Raw genomic sequence first — 14,009 nt, 5'->3', positions numbered from 1 at the left:
TGTCAAAACTTGGGGCGAGGTTAACATCCAGCCTCACTTCACTAATCGCCCGCTCTCCGCTTGGTTGTTTTTCCTCGGGCGCGGTGATTTGTTGCAAATCAAAGTAGTCGATGGTTCACAAATCATTTGGCGCGTGTAATATCACCAAAACAGACATGACAATAAGTGACTTTTTTCGCCACCATCAAGTGTGAGTGTCGCCCCCCCCCCAAAAAAAAATGACATCTGTCATAGTACCAAGACTGATAGCACAGAGGGCGTCCGGACTGCTAGAAAATACAAAGAAGAAGAAGAAACTCAACAAGAACAATAGTAGCGATCGCCATAATTTGTTAGCTTGAGCTTTTTCATCGCGTAAAAATGTTTTTCGGTGGTAAAGACTCTCCAGTAACCACCCGGGCTACGCTTGGCTCCTCCTCAACAAACACTGATCAGCGCAAGCTGAACATCACTTCCTGATTGGTCAGCGTTCAGTCTCACATCACATTTTGAGTCCATGGATCGGTGTAGACCGCGCACGAGTATTTCGGAACGTAAATATTGCGGATCGAAATGAGAATGAATGTTTTCGAAACAGGAAAAGGGAAAGATCTTAACGCACCTCGCGCCACAAAATAATCAGTTGGGATCATCTTTTAGAGGCATCGGATAATCATGTGGCCTTTGCTGACTTTGATCGCAAGGTGGGGGGAAAATGCTCAAATTAAGACGGATTATTGTTTTGTTTTGTTTTTTTCACGCTGGCTCTGTTTTCAAAGTTTTGACACACCACCATTTGTTTGGGTGGACCATCAGCGTTAATGAAAAGGCTCGATGCGACGGGTGAAGCTTTGTGTGACAAAATTTCCACAGGGGGACAGTCGGTTGTCATATGGCAGTACGGAGAGTGAAACCTCTCGGTACCCTGTAATTGCTGGAGTGGCACACCTTGTGAGACCCTAATCAAAAAAGGAAAGAAAGAAAGAAAAACAGAGCTCAAGTGTAAACTACACTTTTTGTGCTTTCTGAGCTACGATGGCACAAAAACAAAATTGTCAAGGAAGTATCTCGGTGGGCTACACCTCGAGCGTTGTAAGATTGCTGCATTTAGGGGAGGGGCTGAGTTTAACCCGGGTTGGTAGCGGAAGTTAATGAAAATGAAAAAGCTCGGGAAAATAAACGACGGCGGTGATTACACACAGAGATTTCCTTTTCAAATTTCAGACGTTTTTTTCATTTATCATTTGAATTGTTGAATAATATTGGAAAATGGTCCGCCGTTACTGCCTCATTTGAATTTTACTTGACATTAGTGCTCGTCCTTAGCGGCCGTGCACCTTTAAAACGTCATCCATTCATTTTCTCTGCCGCTTTTGAGGAAAATTATGCAAATAGGACATTGGAGTCACGCTCATCTAGCCGCCTCCCTCATCAAGCACATATTTGGAAGGTCAAAGCACATGTACAAAGCGGCAGACGCGCCGCCACTTTTCCCAATCCCAAACGACACGTATGCAAATGCGGGCCGAGTCGAAGCGCGTGAGCCTCTGCCTTGCTATCTTCCCGTCTCACCGACGGCCCGATTCCAGTGCGGAAAGCCGCTCGTTTTCTTCAGCCTTGTCTCAAGGCTTTTGCCTCCTCCCACGCGCATCCAAAGCCTCAATAACAACCTGACTCACTGTCATTGTATGTGCGCATGGCACTCAGGTGCGTTCCAAAGTCTCAGACGAACGTTGGCTTCAATGCGATGACGTAATGCCATAATGGCATCCCCTTCGGGTAACACGACCCTGCGTCTTGCTCCCCATGCCCCGAATGTGGACCAAATCTTTTACTTACCGAGCAAAATAGTGTAAAGGTGCACTGAGGTTGACGCTTCCCTTGCCAGTGTCACTGACGGTGAGTCATATGCGACCTTTTATTATAGTCTGGAAGTTATGAGCCGATATTTCCTGCCGACATTGTAGCATCTACTGGGTGCTGTTTGGGATGATGCCAATTTAGGCAACCCGTAAGACGTTTGGCTTGCGAGCGAGGTTGTTTGTGCGCGCAAATGAGACCAGCGAGGTCTCGAGCGCCGGTGAATCCAATATGCAAATCCGAGTGCGAGACTTCAGTCGTGCAAACGCCGATTTGGAAACGTAAAGAAGAGCCTTTTCGTCAGGGTATGTTGGCATCGGGCTTTGCATTGTCGCGGCAGAAATCAACTGCAAAATGGGAAAATACTAGAGGTAGACCGATATTTGGCACCAATATTTGGCTTTTTGACAAATCGGCCTTTTTTTAAAACTCTGCTGGCCGATAATAAATCGTGGAAATCAAAACAAAGATATATGAAAGTTTAACATTTTATCGTAGCAAATTACATGGAGCTATTGTTTAAGTTTTCGTTTATCCTTTTTAAGACATGCTGACATCATCGGGTGCTCCCTGAAATTTTTGGCCAAAATGTCTTGAAATAATCATTTAAAAAAAAAAAAATCAACATTATGCAAACCCGAAACATTGTTCAATAAACATGTTTAAAGATGTTGCAACAAATTACATTTTTCTTTCGATTTTGATGCCAATATTTTTCTTTTTACTGAAAATGAATATCGGCTCCAAATATCGGTTGTCGGCCTCCTTGACTACTAATACTCGGTATCGGCCCTGAAAAAAGCATGTCGGTCTATCTCTAGAAAATACAAATGAACCGAGCAAAGAAGGAAGTTGTTTTTTGTCATTTCGTGTCGAGGCAAATGCTTAGTATGTGTTGGCTAGTGTGTACACTGTGTGTGTTATGTGAGTCATGCTCAGCTAACCGCCACCAGTCGCCTCTTCCACAAAACAAACTGAGGAAATTGACGTTTTTGCCCCGAGGGCAGCATCGCTGTTGTATAAAGATTAAATTGCATTTGAGAAGTGCGTCTTCGCCGCTATACAAGAAACGACTCTTGTTTCAAGACCGACTTTTCAGATGTCCTCGGCAAAATTCACTTTTGTTCCCTGCAACGTAAGGGATTTGTTGACGCAACAACGATGCGCGGCGGCAAGCGACGGCGGCACGTACGGGCACTTCGGAATCAATATTTAGCTAATAAGACGAAAATAAAACAGTGTTAGCATTTGCAACTTTCTACAGACGTTTGGCTCGTCAAAGTTTTGCACTGACCAACCAATCGGAAAGAAAGAAAAAGGCCGCCGTCGTCCAGGTCCCTTTGGGGACGGATTTGAAATCTGATTCGGTAAAGAAACAGTCCCATTGCTCTTATAGTTGAAGTTACATCACTATTGATTCTGAAGGCCTTGGGCAGATTACATTGTCATGGCAACACACAGAGGCTGAAAATCTGATTAGACAAATAAATCTAACGTCCACACGTATGGACTGGAAGCAGTGTAGCCAAGAGAAATACCAGAAATGAGGGAAATAGACCCCTGGAAATAAATTGATACAAAAGTCAGATTTGGTTGCAAATGGAGGTCAGCGCTTCTGCTAGTGTTTAGGCTAGCAAAGCATACATTGGTGTGCTGTTGTTTTCCCCACTATTAACTAGCGACGGATAATTAGCCATCAGACTGGGAGGAGGTTGTGCACCTGTAGGGTCTAATGCAGTGTGAAATATTAGTCAATATCAGTGTTTTAGTGTGTGCATGTGAGTGGGGGGAGGGGGGTTGGTGGGTTCTAAATTGAAGTTTGGATTCTCATGTCTGGAGCTCGAACAGAGTTACGAAAAAAAGAAAAAAAAATCTATGAGGACGGCAAAATGTTGTCAGACGTTCAAGGCCAACACTCTGATTTATGAGTCATTATTGCCGCATTATTCTAATGTGATGCTAAAACTTGCATAAAAGCATTATTCGCACTGACGCCATAGAGGCACCAGCGTATATATATCACACTAATGATTAGAGTGGTAGAAATGAGGTGAAATTTGCAAATATGTGTTCCTTCTTTGCCATCGGGATAATAAAGACCATCCCACTCTCTCAGCAGTAATGAAAATGTGTTCGAATGCTTGTTGCCGTCGAATGCAATTGATGCTGTGAGCACCAAGTAGAAAGAAGGAAAGAAAGAAAGAAAGAAAGAAAGAAAGAAAGATCTCTATTCATAAGACGTGCCTCTGTCAAACAAATGAGGTGTATTTTTCCTTTTCCATCTAATAATGCTTCAGGCGGAGGAATTTTGGCGTGTGTTTACTTGGAACAAAGAGTATTAAAACTTGTGATTCAGAGGTAGAAATGTCACGTGCTGTTTTGGGTAATAGCGCACGCTGTCCATCAGTTTACTGTTTACTATAAATGCACCATCTGTACGTCATGCACATGCAGTGGCTTCCAAGACCCATGTTGGAGTCACCAGCTGGTGGTAGAATGAACTGCAACGCTGGAATTGCAACTTGTGCCTTTTCCAACAGGAATATTCCAACCGGATTAATCTTGAGTTGTATGTCATTGTCATTGAATTACTTTAAACAACAATAAAACCTGAATAGTGTGTTTACTGTACAGTGATAGTTACTAAAAAGGCACAAGATAAACTTTATGTTATTGCACCTAGACTGATCAGGTACGCCCCCTCTTTAAACACTATACGTTTTTATTCAGTAAAATAGCGTTTTTCCCTAGATATAAACAAAAAAACAAGACGTGTCTATTTCCGTAAATACGGACATCTGACGTCGCAATCGTCCTATCAACAATTGGTCGATAAAGTCACGAGGGAATATCGTCGCGCATTCTCATTGGCTACATTGTTAAATCGCCTCGCTTTGATTGGCCTGCTGCCTCCATATCTGATTGGCTCAATGGGCACACGCGACAATTTGAAATCGGCGTTTCTCGAGTTTAGCAGGGGAAAGACTGAGAGTGGACAACAAGCAGGTAAAATGTTTTTTTAACCAACATTACATCTATATATAATTATATTTTTGCACATTGATGTTTCGTTGTTGCGTTCACGTTACTGGATGAAGCTCGGCAGCTCGTGTCGCGTCCGCATGTATGATTGCGTACATATTTTTGTAAACAGTACAAAGTCAACGAACAATCCCACCTCCTTTGTAAATACAAATGGCAAAATTAGAATAAAGACATGAGCAAAATAGAGGGAAATAATTCTTTTTGTTTACAAATACAAGGTCTTAGGATGATTTCAACGTTATAAATGCTGTAGCTTACTGAAGACGGTTTCAATGCATTGGTTCAAAAGTTGGAGTAGGGAAAGTTCACTTTTAAATGCTGGTCACCAACCTGGCGTTTTCGTAACTGTTTTCAAACTACCAAGGCAACTTATTTTCAAATAACGAAAGCAAGAAAAGGAAAAAAGAGAGAGAGAGAGAGAGAGAAACAAAAATGTGAGCAAAACAATTAAACGCACACATTTTCCTTCTAAACCACAGACAAAAAATGTCACACTCTGAAAGAAACATACTGCTTGTCTGCTCAGCTGCAAAAGTGTATTGTGAGTTGCTAAATGCACTTGCCAGATACAAATATAGTATATATCCACGATTAAATATGAATAAAACAAACACTTATGTTATATTTGCAGCTAAAGATGTGATGATAAACTAAATTTACTTTTTTTTTTGTGCAACACTCACTCATAGCAAACTGTATAGTTTGAAAAGCCTCAAAATATTTGCTGATTTCGTCTTATTTTGAACCGGTTCTCTGCCATTCTTACATTTGTTTTTTAAATATATATATATATATATATATATATATATTATTTTTTTTAGTACATTTCTGGAATGTCTGGAGGGGAGGACAGCGGTGCTCAGCTGCAGTGTTGTGTGACAACAGAGCACCTGAACGCCTCAGGACAAGCCACCCGCAGGCAGGTCATCCGCAAAGCCTCTGTTCTTCTGGGACGCAATGAGTTCCAGGAACTCATCCTCCGCGTCCACGATGGGAAAATGCCGCAAAGCTATCCTCTGAAGAACTTCAAACTGTTCACCAAGTTCACCCGCGAAGGGAAGTGCACCGTCAAACTGCTCCCTGAAAACATCCAGGTGCTCATTTCCAACTGCCCGCCGGACCAGCTCAGCCTCTTCCTGAGGACCCTGAGCATCAAACACCAGGCCGGGCTGTCCGGAAAAACTCTGAGCCAGAGAGACAAGCTCAAAGCGGGCCTGCCCCGCAGCTTTGAGGCCATCAGCCCGCTTCAGCAAAAAGACATCCAAAAGATCAATGACTTACGAAGTAATGTGGCACCCAAGGGCCTTTCGGACCGCACTAATAGGACCACTGGCGCGGGACAACAGGTCAAAAGGCCAAGGAGTGACTGCAACTTTAGCCCTGTGAGTTCATGTATGTCACTATCTTGTGGTATCAGCCTTTAGGCTGGGGGGGGGGCTAATGACGGACGACGGAAGGGTACCCACGGTGCAGATGAATGACGAATAACGGACGCTCAATTTTGAGTAAAATGCCCAGCCCTGGGTAAATGTCGTGGTCACATTTTTTTCCAGGCAAAGAGGAAGTCAACAAGACTTCAAGACAGGGCGTTCTGATAAATATTGCGTTTGTGGAATAAGTGTTAATCCACTCGTTTTTAGCCATCTCTGAGGGCGGCCATTTTTCTGTTGACTGAAAATGACATCACAGCTGCTCACAACGACCAATCACGGCTCAGATGCAGAAAACTGGTCAGCTATGATTGGTGGTTGTGAGCAGTTGTGATGTCATTTTCAGTCGACAAAAGACAAAATGGCTGCCCCCAGAGATGGCTAAAAATGAGTGCGTTTTGCTGCTTAATTTATATTCCACGAACGCAAAATTAATCAGAATGCCATGTTTCAATTAGTGGGCCTGCTTCGAACATATTCTTGAAAAAAATATGTTTGAGTTGACTTTCGCTTTAAAGAGGAATTAAACCCCCAAAATGTCTTTATCGTAATTTATAGTCCAAACACAGCGATCTGATTGATATTGTGTTTGTGGAACATGAGTTGAGTAGTACAATCCACCCGTTTTTGTCCATCTCAGGGGGCGGCCATTTTGTCACTTGCTGTCGGCTGAAAATGACATCACAGTCGCTCAGGTAACGACCAATCATGGCAGAGCTTCAGAAAAAAAGGTGAGCCATGATTGGTCATTACCTGAGCCCTAAGTAACTGTGATGTCATTTTGAGTTGACAGAAAGTGGCAAAATGACATCCCCGGGAGATGGCTAACAACGGTGGATTAACTTTTATTCCACAAACGCAATATTTATCAGTATGCCGTTTAGACTAGTGGAGGAGCATAGAACATATTGTAAAGAAAATTTTGAGGTTGACTTCCCTTTAATCTTTTACATGCGGTAATAATGCTAACATTTTTTACTGTTTAAGATAGTGTGATGTGAGCTAATGTTTTTTTTGGGGGGGGGGGGGGATTATTTCAGGTGAAAGCCAACCCCAGCAAAAAACCCGTCCTCTCCCTGCCAACTCGTAAGCTGAACAAAGGACAGGCTGCCGTCCTCAGTGCTGTGCTGAGCGGAAAGAACATCTTCTTCACAGGCAGTGCAGGTCTGAATGCGCGCGGCTTTCCAAGCTCGGCCTGATCCCACTTAATGTTGTAATCTATTTCCATTTTTCAATTGCACTTGCAGCAGGGTAGTAGAACATCTGTGTGGAGCTTGCATGTTCTTCATGTGCTTCCTCCCACATCCTGATAATGTGATTGTAAATGGTTTTGTCTCTCGATGCAATATAAACTCATTCCACAATGCTGACAGGTACGGGGAAGTCCTTCCTACTGAAGAGAATAATTGGGTCACTTCCACCAAAGAGCACCTTTGCCACCGCCAGCACTGGAGTGGCTGCATGTCACATTGGAGGAACAACACTCCATAACTTTGCAGGTCAGTCAGTCTGAGTGTCCTCTTTCTGATGAATACCAAGTAATAATTGGGAATGAGGGGTTGTATCTTTTATTGAACTATACTGGACACTTTATTCGGTACACTGGTACTCATATTTGTCGTAGTTCGTATTTTAGCAAGATACATCAAGTCGACAACACGATTTGCCTTCGCGGGCCTTGAGTTTGACACACGAGACGTGGAGTAATACAAGGGCTGCATTTAAAATAAATAAAACTTCACAAAATGTACTTTGAATAAACCATTATTAACAAGTGGCCGCCATCTTTGTGGAATTTTCTTTAAAAGGAAAAAAAAAAGAAAGATCATGCCTCTAAAATCGTCCTTAGCAAATAAATTCACAACAAAATAACTGATTACTGAAGTACATGTTCTATTCTTGTGCGCACACTGTGCTTCTCTTGTAATGTTTCATTTAAGCTAGAAATTAAAAAAAAGGCTTGTAATTGTCTAGAGATGGCACAAGGTGGCGGCAAAGCACTTTAATTTGATTAGACAAGGCTATGGCCTGACAAAATGACATTCCGTCCCTCAATTTAACATGCACTCTAAAAACAGTTGAGTTAAAAATAACACAATTCGGGGTCAAAAATGGAGTGATCCACTACTTGGGTCAATTTGACCCAACTTTCTAGATTGTTTTTACAGAACACTACTCCAAAAATGGGCTGTTTTGTACATGACAATGCAACGAGGTGGGTCAAATTGACCCGATTAGTGGATTGGTCCATTTTTGACCCCATCTTTTTACCCAACTCTTTTTCTTTTTTTGAGTGTAGTTGCTTGGCACCAAGATGCCAACACATAGTCAAAGCAATATTTTATATTGGATACGACTTTAGCCTGAACACAGAAAGCGGTGAATGGGTAAGTTTTTCAGTGAATAAAGAGGATAAGTTCCCCCAAAATCCCCAAATATACTTGGGTTCACTGTGCAGGCCATTTCTGTCATACAGTACTGTTGAATAAAGTTGAACGCTCTTACTCTTGTTTTTCGGAAAAGCTGCCCTGTGTGACGATCAATGTCATTTTGGCGTGCCTGCCTTCATCCCAGATCTTTATTTTCAATCAATTATCTTCACACTGACAATTCTAATTTGTTTTAACTTTGTGTCCCTCTTCCCCACATGGTCTACCGACCGTGCACTTGTGACGTGCTTCTAAGGTATTGGCTCTGGCTCAGCCCCACTGGAGCAGTGTATCGAGCTGGCTCAGAGGCCCGGAGTGCTCCAGCACTGGACCAGCTGTCAACACCTCGTCATCGACGAGATCTCCATGGTGGACGCCGCTTTCTTTGACAAGCTCGAGTCTGTGGCCAGGTGAGATCTAGATGAACAACATCCTGTAATGGTGATACATCCTATTAAGCTATTATTATTATTATTTTTTTTTTTTGTAGTATCCATGTAAGTTTTTTCTCTCGATGCGCAGGTCGGTGAGGAGGTCCACCGAACCTTTCGGGGGTATCCAGCTGATTATCTGCGGCGATTTCCTTCAGCTGCCTCCTGTCTCGAAGGGAAAGGAAAAGGCCAAGTTTTGTTTCCAGGTACAGTGACGCCAATGCAAATGGCTTGTACATGTTGATGGCTCTAAGGACATATTCGAAAATTGTATCCGGTGTTAGCTGAAGCGCCATCGCGTGGAAGTGTTAAAGGGCAAACCAAAAATGTTCTTTTTGAATATCCTCTATGCAGGACCATTAGTTGAAACATGGCATTCTGATTAATATTGCGTTTGGGGAATACGAGTCGAGCAGTAAAGTCCACCACTTTTTGTCCATGTCAGGGGGCGGACATTTTGCCACTTCTGTCGACTGAAGATGACATCACAGATGCTCAGGGCTCAGATAACAACCAATCACAGCTCACCTGTTTTCTGACGCTGAGCTTCAGAAAGTTGTGATGTCATTTTCAGTCAACAGAAGTGACAAAATGGCTGCCGCCTGAGATGGCTAAAAATTGGTAGATTTTGCTGCTTACCGTTAACTCATATTCCACAAACGCGATATTAATCAGAATGCCGTGATTGGACTGGCGAAGGCCCACATTATTGCAAATAATTTGACTTCCCCTTTCAGACTTCTGTGGAGGTGATGATCACCCTTTGTGCGTATGTATTGTGTAAATTATGAACACAGCCATTTCTGGGGGCGGCCATTTTGTCTTCTGTCGACTGAAAATGACATCACAACTGCTCACAACGACCAATCACTGCTCAGATTCTGAAAACAGGTCAGCCGTGATTGGCAGTTGTGATTGTCATTTTCAGTCGACAGAAGACAAAATGGCCGCCCCCAGAGATGGCTAAAAACGAGTGCATCTCGCTGCTTAACTTATATTCCACAAACGCAAAATGAATCAGAATGCCGTGTTTCAACTAGTGGGCCTCCTGGGAACATATTCTTGAAAAAAAATCTCTGGGTCTTCCGGCCTTTCCACAGATGCTCGTCGTATTGAAAGTATGAACAAATGTGACAACAGGAAAGGAGTCTACCTGTTCTTGATTAGCAAGACAGGAGCTCATCTAAAACGTTACCTCTTATTCCTTAGGCCAGATGTTGGCCCAAAGTCATCCAGGTCAACTTGGAGCTAAACGAGGTGCTGCGACAAACGGATCAGACCTTCATCTCCCTCCTCCAGGCAGTAAGGGTGGGAAGGTACATTTTGCAATCGAACCTCCTCCGAGCGCCTTCCGACACGAAAAAATTCCCGCGGCCAAATGACTTGATCAACTCCGCGCAGGGCGACGGAAGAAGTCACAAATAAATTGATTGAAAGCGCCTACCGTCAGATCGACAGGGACGGTATCGTAGCAACCAGGCTGTGCACACACAAGGACGATGTGGAGCTCACCAACGACAACAAGCTACGGAAGCTGCCAGGTATGACTCCGTTCCTCTCGCTTTCTCACAGCGGGTGAAAATTGCCCAAAAAAAAAAAACAAGTCGCCTTCTATCTATCATGAGTCATGCCATTTCTTGGTTTGTTTTACTTCTAAGGTCATTTTACGCGGCTCTCAACAAGTTAGCCACATCGGGCTATTTGTGTGAAAATTCTGAATCATCTTCCCGGGTGAACTTAATTTGACTGTCTCCTAACTTTCGAGTGCACTTTCAATACTTTTGGCACACGGAGCCAAATGGGACAATTCCCAGCGACGTCCACTTCTATGCCTTTCTGTGACTCTTCCAGTTTCTCGCTTAGCTAAATACCCCAACACTTTGAGGATCTCATGTGTGTCAAAACCGCGAATCAAACTAGGAATGCAAAGCAATGGAAGTGCTTTTTACAGTGGAACCTCCAAAGTTGAACACAATTTGGTGTATGTATGTTTGTCTTCAAAGTTGTTCTAATTTCAAAACCATTTCCACGCCGATATTCTACATGAGGTAACGAGCATTATTGCGCATGTAATAATTGGAACGTTCTCAACTTCCCTGGTATAGTATAAAGAGAAGTTATGCACCGTATAAGTCAAACTACTTTCAAAGTTTTTACTGAGCAGGATTGTCCTCTGGTGACTTGTTAATATTGCCAATTGCCAGGATGAATGTCTCGTATGTCAAAATGGAAGCAATCGTGCCACAGCACAAGTTCTATGATTTAGCACCACACGTGTCCTCTTTGTCATCACAAGTACACTTCTGTGGAAGCGTCACAAAATATAACTCACTTCACAGCAAGCAGCAGTTTGGCGAGGCACGGCCAGTTGAAGTTTACTGTCAAACTAAACGTAAACATTTTTTTTTCCTTCTTCTCACATTTTATTTATAATTTCCAACTTTTCCAAAACAACAAAAAAAAATAAAATAAAGAAAAATTCTAATTTTTTTTTCAAAAATGTTTTTTTTTCTTTTCTTTCAAACGTTAGGGTAAAAGAGGGTCTGAAAATGTCCGACAGTGAACGTGTTAAAATACAGTTTGTTTTAACAAACTGTGCAGCAGCACTTGTAGAAAGATAATACAGCGATACTCGCATGCATCTATTCTTTATCCTCTGTGAAAACAGACGAATACTCTTGCAGATTATGAAGTCGCCTACAGTAGCTAACGAAAACTCTTTTCCGTTTGTGTGCTTGACTGCCTCATACTGCCACCTTGTGTCCAAGTCCAGACACCAGAAGGAGTTGCAATGAATTCGTGATGGAAAAATTCTTGACATTTCTACTTTTCATGTTCATAACATGCTATTTTTCTTAACGAAAAAACGTTTTCGGGGGGTTGCTGGAACAGATTAACGGCATTTGAGATACAAATGTTATGAGCGTGGCCATGAAAGTAATCGGGTATTTTAAGACCCCACAGTATAGGTTCAATTGTATTTTAGAACGGCATTTATGTATGCCTTCTTGTTCAACAGGGTCAACGCGAGTGTTTGAGGCCGTAGACAGCGACCCGGCCTTGGTGAGGACCATCGACGCCCACAGCCCCGTCGGCAGATTGCTTCATCTTAAAGTGGGAGCTCAGGTGTGTATCACGTTGACCCGCTTGGAACTGCACGCCGGCTGACGATTCGAATTTTGAATTTGTGTTGTCATTGTTGCCTTTTATCTTCCAGGTCATGTTGACAAAGAACCTGGATGTCACTCGAGGCCTGGTGAACGGAGCCCGAGGGGTTGTGGTGGCGTTTGAGCCTGGAAAACACGGTTAGCACACACTTATTTTGTTATTGCAAGCTTAGCTGAGAACATTCAAAGGTAATCCTCTAAATGTATTTGACAACATTTTATCCCAGTGCCCCGGTCAATCTGCAAAAGGCTCATAACGAAGGAGTAGACACAGAATATTTTTGAATGATAATAAGGTGCATTTTTTCGGTTGGAAGTGAGACTTTAGTCATTTATCATTTCCTTTCTTTTATACATAAAAAAAAAAAAAAAAAAAAAAATCCATGACAGTTTTAAAGAAAACAATATTTGCACCATTCCAAAGGATCTAGCATACTCTCAAGCTTTCAAATCCTTGCCATATTTTTTTTTTTTTTTTTTTTTTTTTAAATAGCACATATATATAATCTTAAATTTATTAGCGCATCAAGTTCCTTGGGCTCTCAAATGACAAAATATTCAGAATGTTCTTGAGAGGCGATGAGAAGTGTTGGCATCTCTGTAATGGTTCACACAAGTTTGAACTGAACATATAAATATTTTCTGTTTGGAATAAAAAAACGTATTAATTAATTTTTGCTTTACTGTCTCAAACTAGTTACGGTGTTTACTTTCATGCCTCAATATGAATTGGGGTTTTTTTTCGGTTAAATATGCCTGATTTAATTTCTAACCTTTCAGAGGATTATGTAAAAAGATGAGTTCAGTTTCACAACTGAAAAGTGATGATTGAAGTAATTCCCCCCGCTCCCTCCCCAGGACTCCCACGCGTTCGCTTCCTGTGCGGCGTCACTGAGGTGCTGAAGCTTGAACGCTGGGCGTTTAAGTCCGGGGGCGGGACTCACCTGAGCCGACAGCAGCTGCCACTCAAACTGGCCTGGGCCATTTCGATCCACAAGAGCCAGGTGGGCAACTACGTTTTATACACAAATGATGGAGGAATGACCTCGTGTTGTCTTAATGGATTAGATGATTGCGCAACTTTGACATCTGCTTTTCTTCCGACTCACTCCCTTAATGCATATTCCTTTCAATGATTTGATTTACCCAAAAAAACCTATTTATATTCCTTTTTTTTTTTTTTTTCCCCCTGTCCAAGCCCATCTGCCCTGCCAAAAATGACCGTTTTGATTGCAGTGTCCTTACTGACCTAAAGCGTATACTAATCACTCTGATTCAAGGTTAAGATGTTTCTCACACAGCAGCATCATAAAATTGCTCCACACGTCATGTCTGCCTGCCAAACAAGTTCAAATTGTAACAAATGAAAAAATCACTGGTGTAATGAATGTGGGGGGGAAAAAAAAAATGAATCTAGTTATGACCCACAGACTGAATGGTCCCAAAAAAGATGAATCACGACAGATTAGAACGGGACATAAAAGTCCAGACGCTGCAATCACCTCCCGGGAGGGGTTGTAAACTCGGCCTTTAATTTTTCATGCGTCCTTTCCCAGTAATGGAGTAAGAATGAGACGTCACCATCCAAGTGTCAGGAAAGAGAAACCGATGACTTCTCCTTCACGTCAGATATTTTCAACCCTCCAGAGCGATTTGCAGTGAACAAAA

The 14,009-nt window shown here is 42.4% G+C and overlaps 1 protein-coding gene across 2 annotated transcripts in view; it reads left to right on the top strand.

Annotated features, from left to right (window-relative positions):
• Positions 1-14,009, top strand: part of pif1 (PIF1 5'-to-3' DNA helicase homolog (S. cerevisiae)) — a 28,757-nt gene that overhangs the window by 13,342 nt on the left and 1,406 nt on the right. The window contains exons 1-11 of one of the 2 annotated variants that reach the window (XM_086042998.1): positions 4,755-4,845; positions 5,706-6,266; positions 7,355-7,478; positions 7,688-7,813; positions 9,000-9,153; positions 9,266-9,380; positions 10,384-10,490; positions 10,576-10,715; positions 12,194-12,300; positions 12,392-12,479; positions 13,200-13,345. In XM_086042998.1, coding sequence (XP_085899124.1) covers positions 5,718-6,266; positions 7,355-7,478; positions 7,688-7,813; positions 9,000-9,153; positions 9,266-9,380; positions 10,384-10,490; positions 10,576-10,715; positions 12,194-12,300; positions 12,392-12,479; positions 13,200-13,345 — 1,656 coding nt within the window. In that variant the 5' untranslated portion in view covers positions 4,755-4,845; positions 5,706-5,717. Of the gene's footprint in view, positions 1-4,754; positions 4,846-5,705; positions 6,267-7,354; positions 7,479-7,687; positions 7,814-8,999; positions 9,154-9,265; positions 9,381-10,383; positions 10,491-10,575; positions 10,716-12,193; positions 12,301-12,391; positions 12,480-13,199; positions 13,346-14,009 lie in introns of those variants that run through there. The other variant, XM_086042999.1, reaches the window with a different exon arrangement.

Source organism: Filicampus tigris, chromosome 10 (genome assembly GCF_054856515.1).
Source record: "Filicampus tigris isolate MCC_2025a chromosome 10, RoL_Ftig_1.0, whole genome shotgun sequence".
NCBI lineage: Eukaryota > Metazoa > Chordata > Actinopteri > Syngnathiformes > Syngnathidae > Filicampus > Filicampus tigris.
The sequence above is the reverse complement of the archived record's forward strand: the minus strand, read 5'-3'. Positions and strand labels throughout refer to the sequence as shown.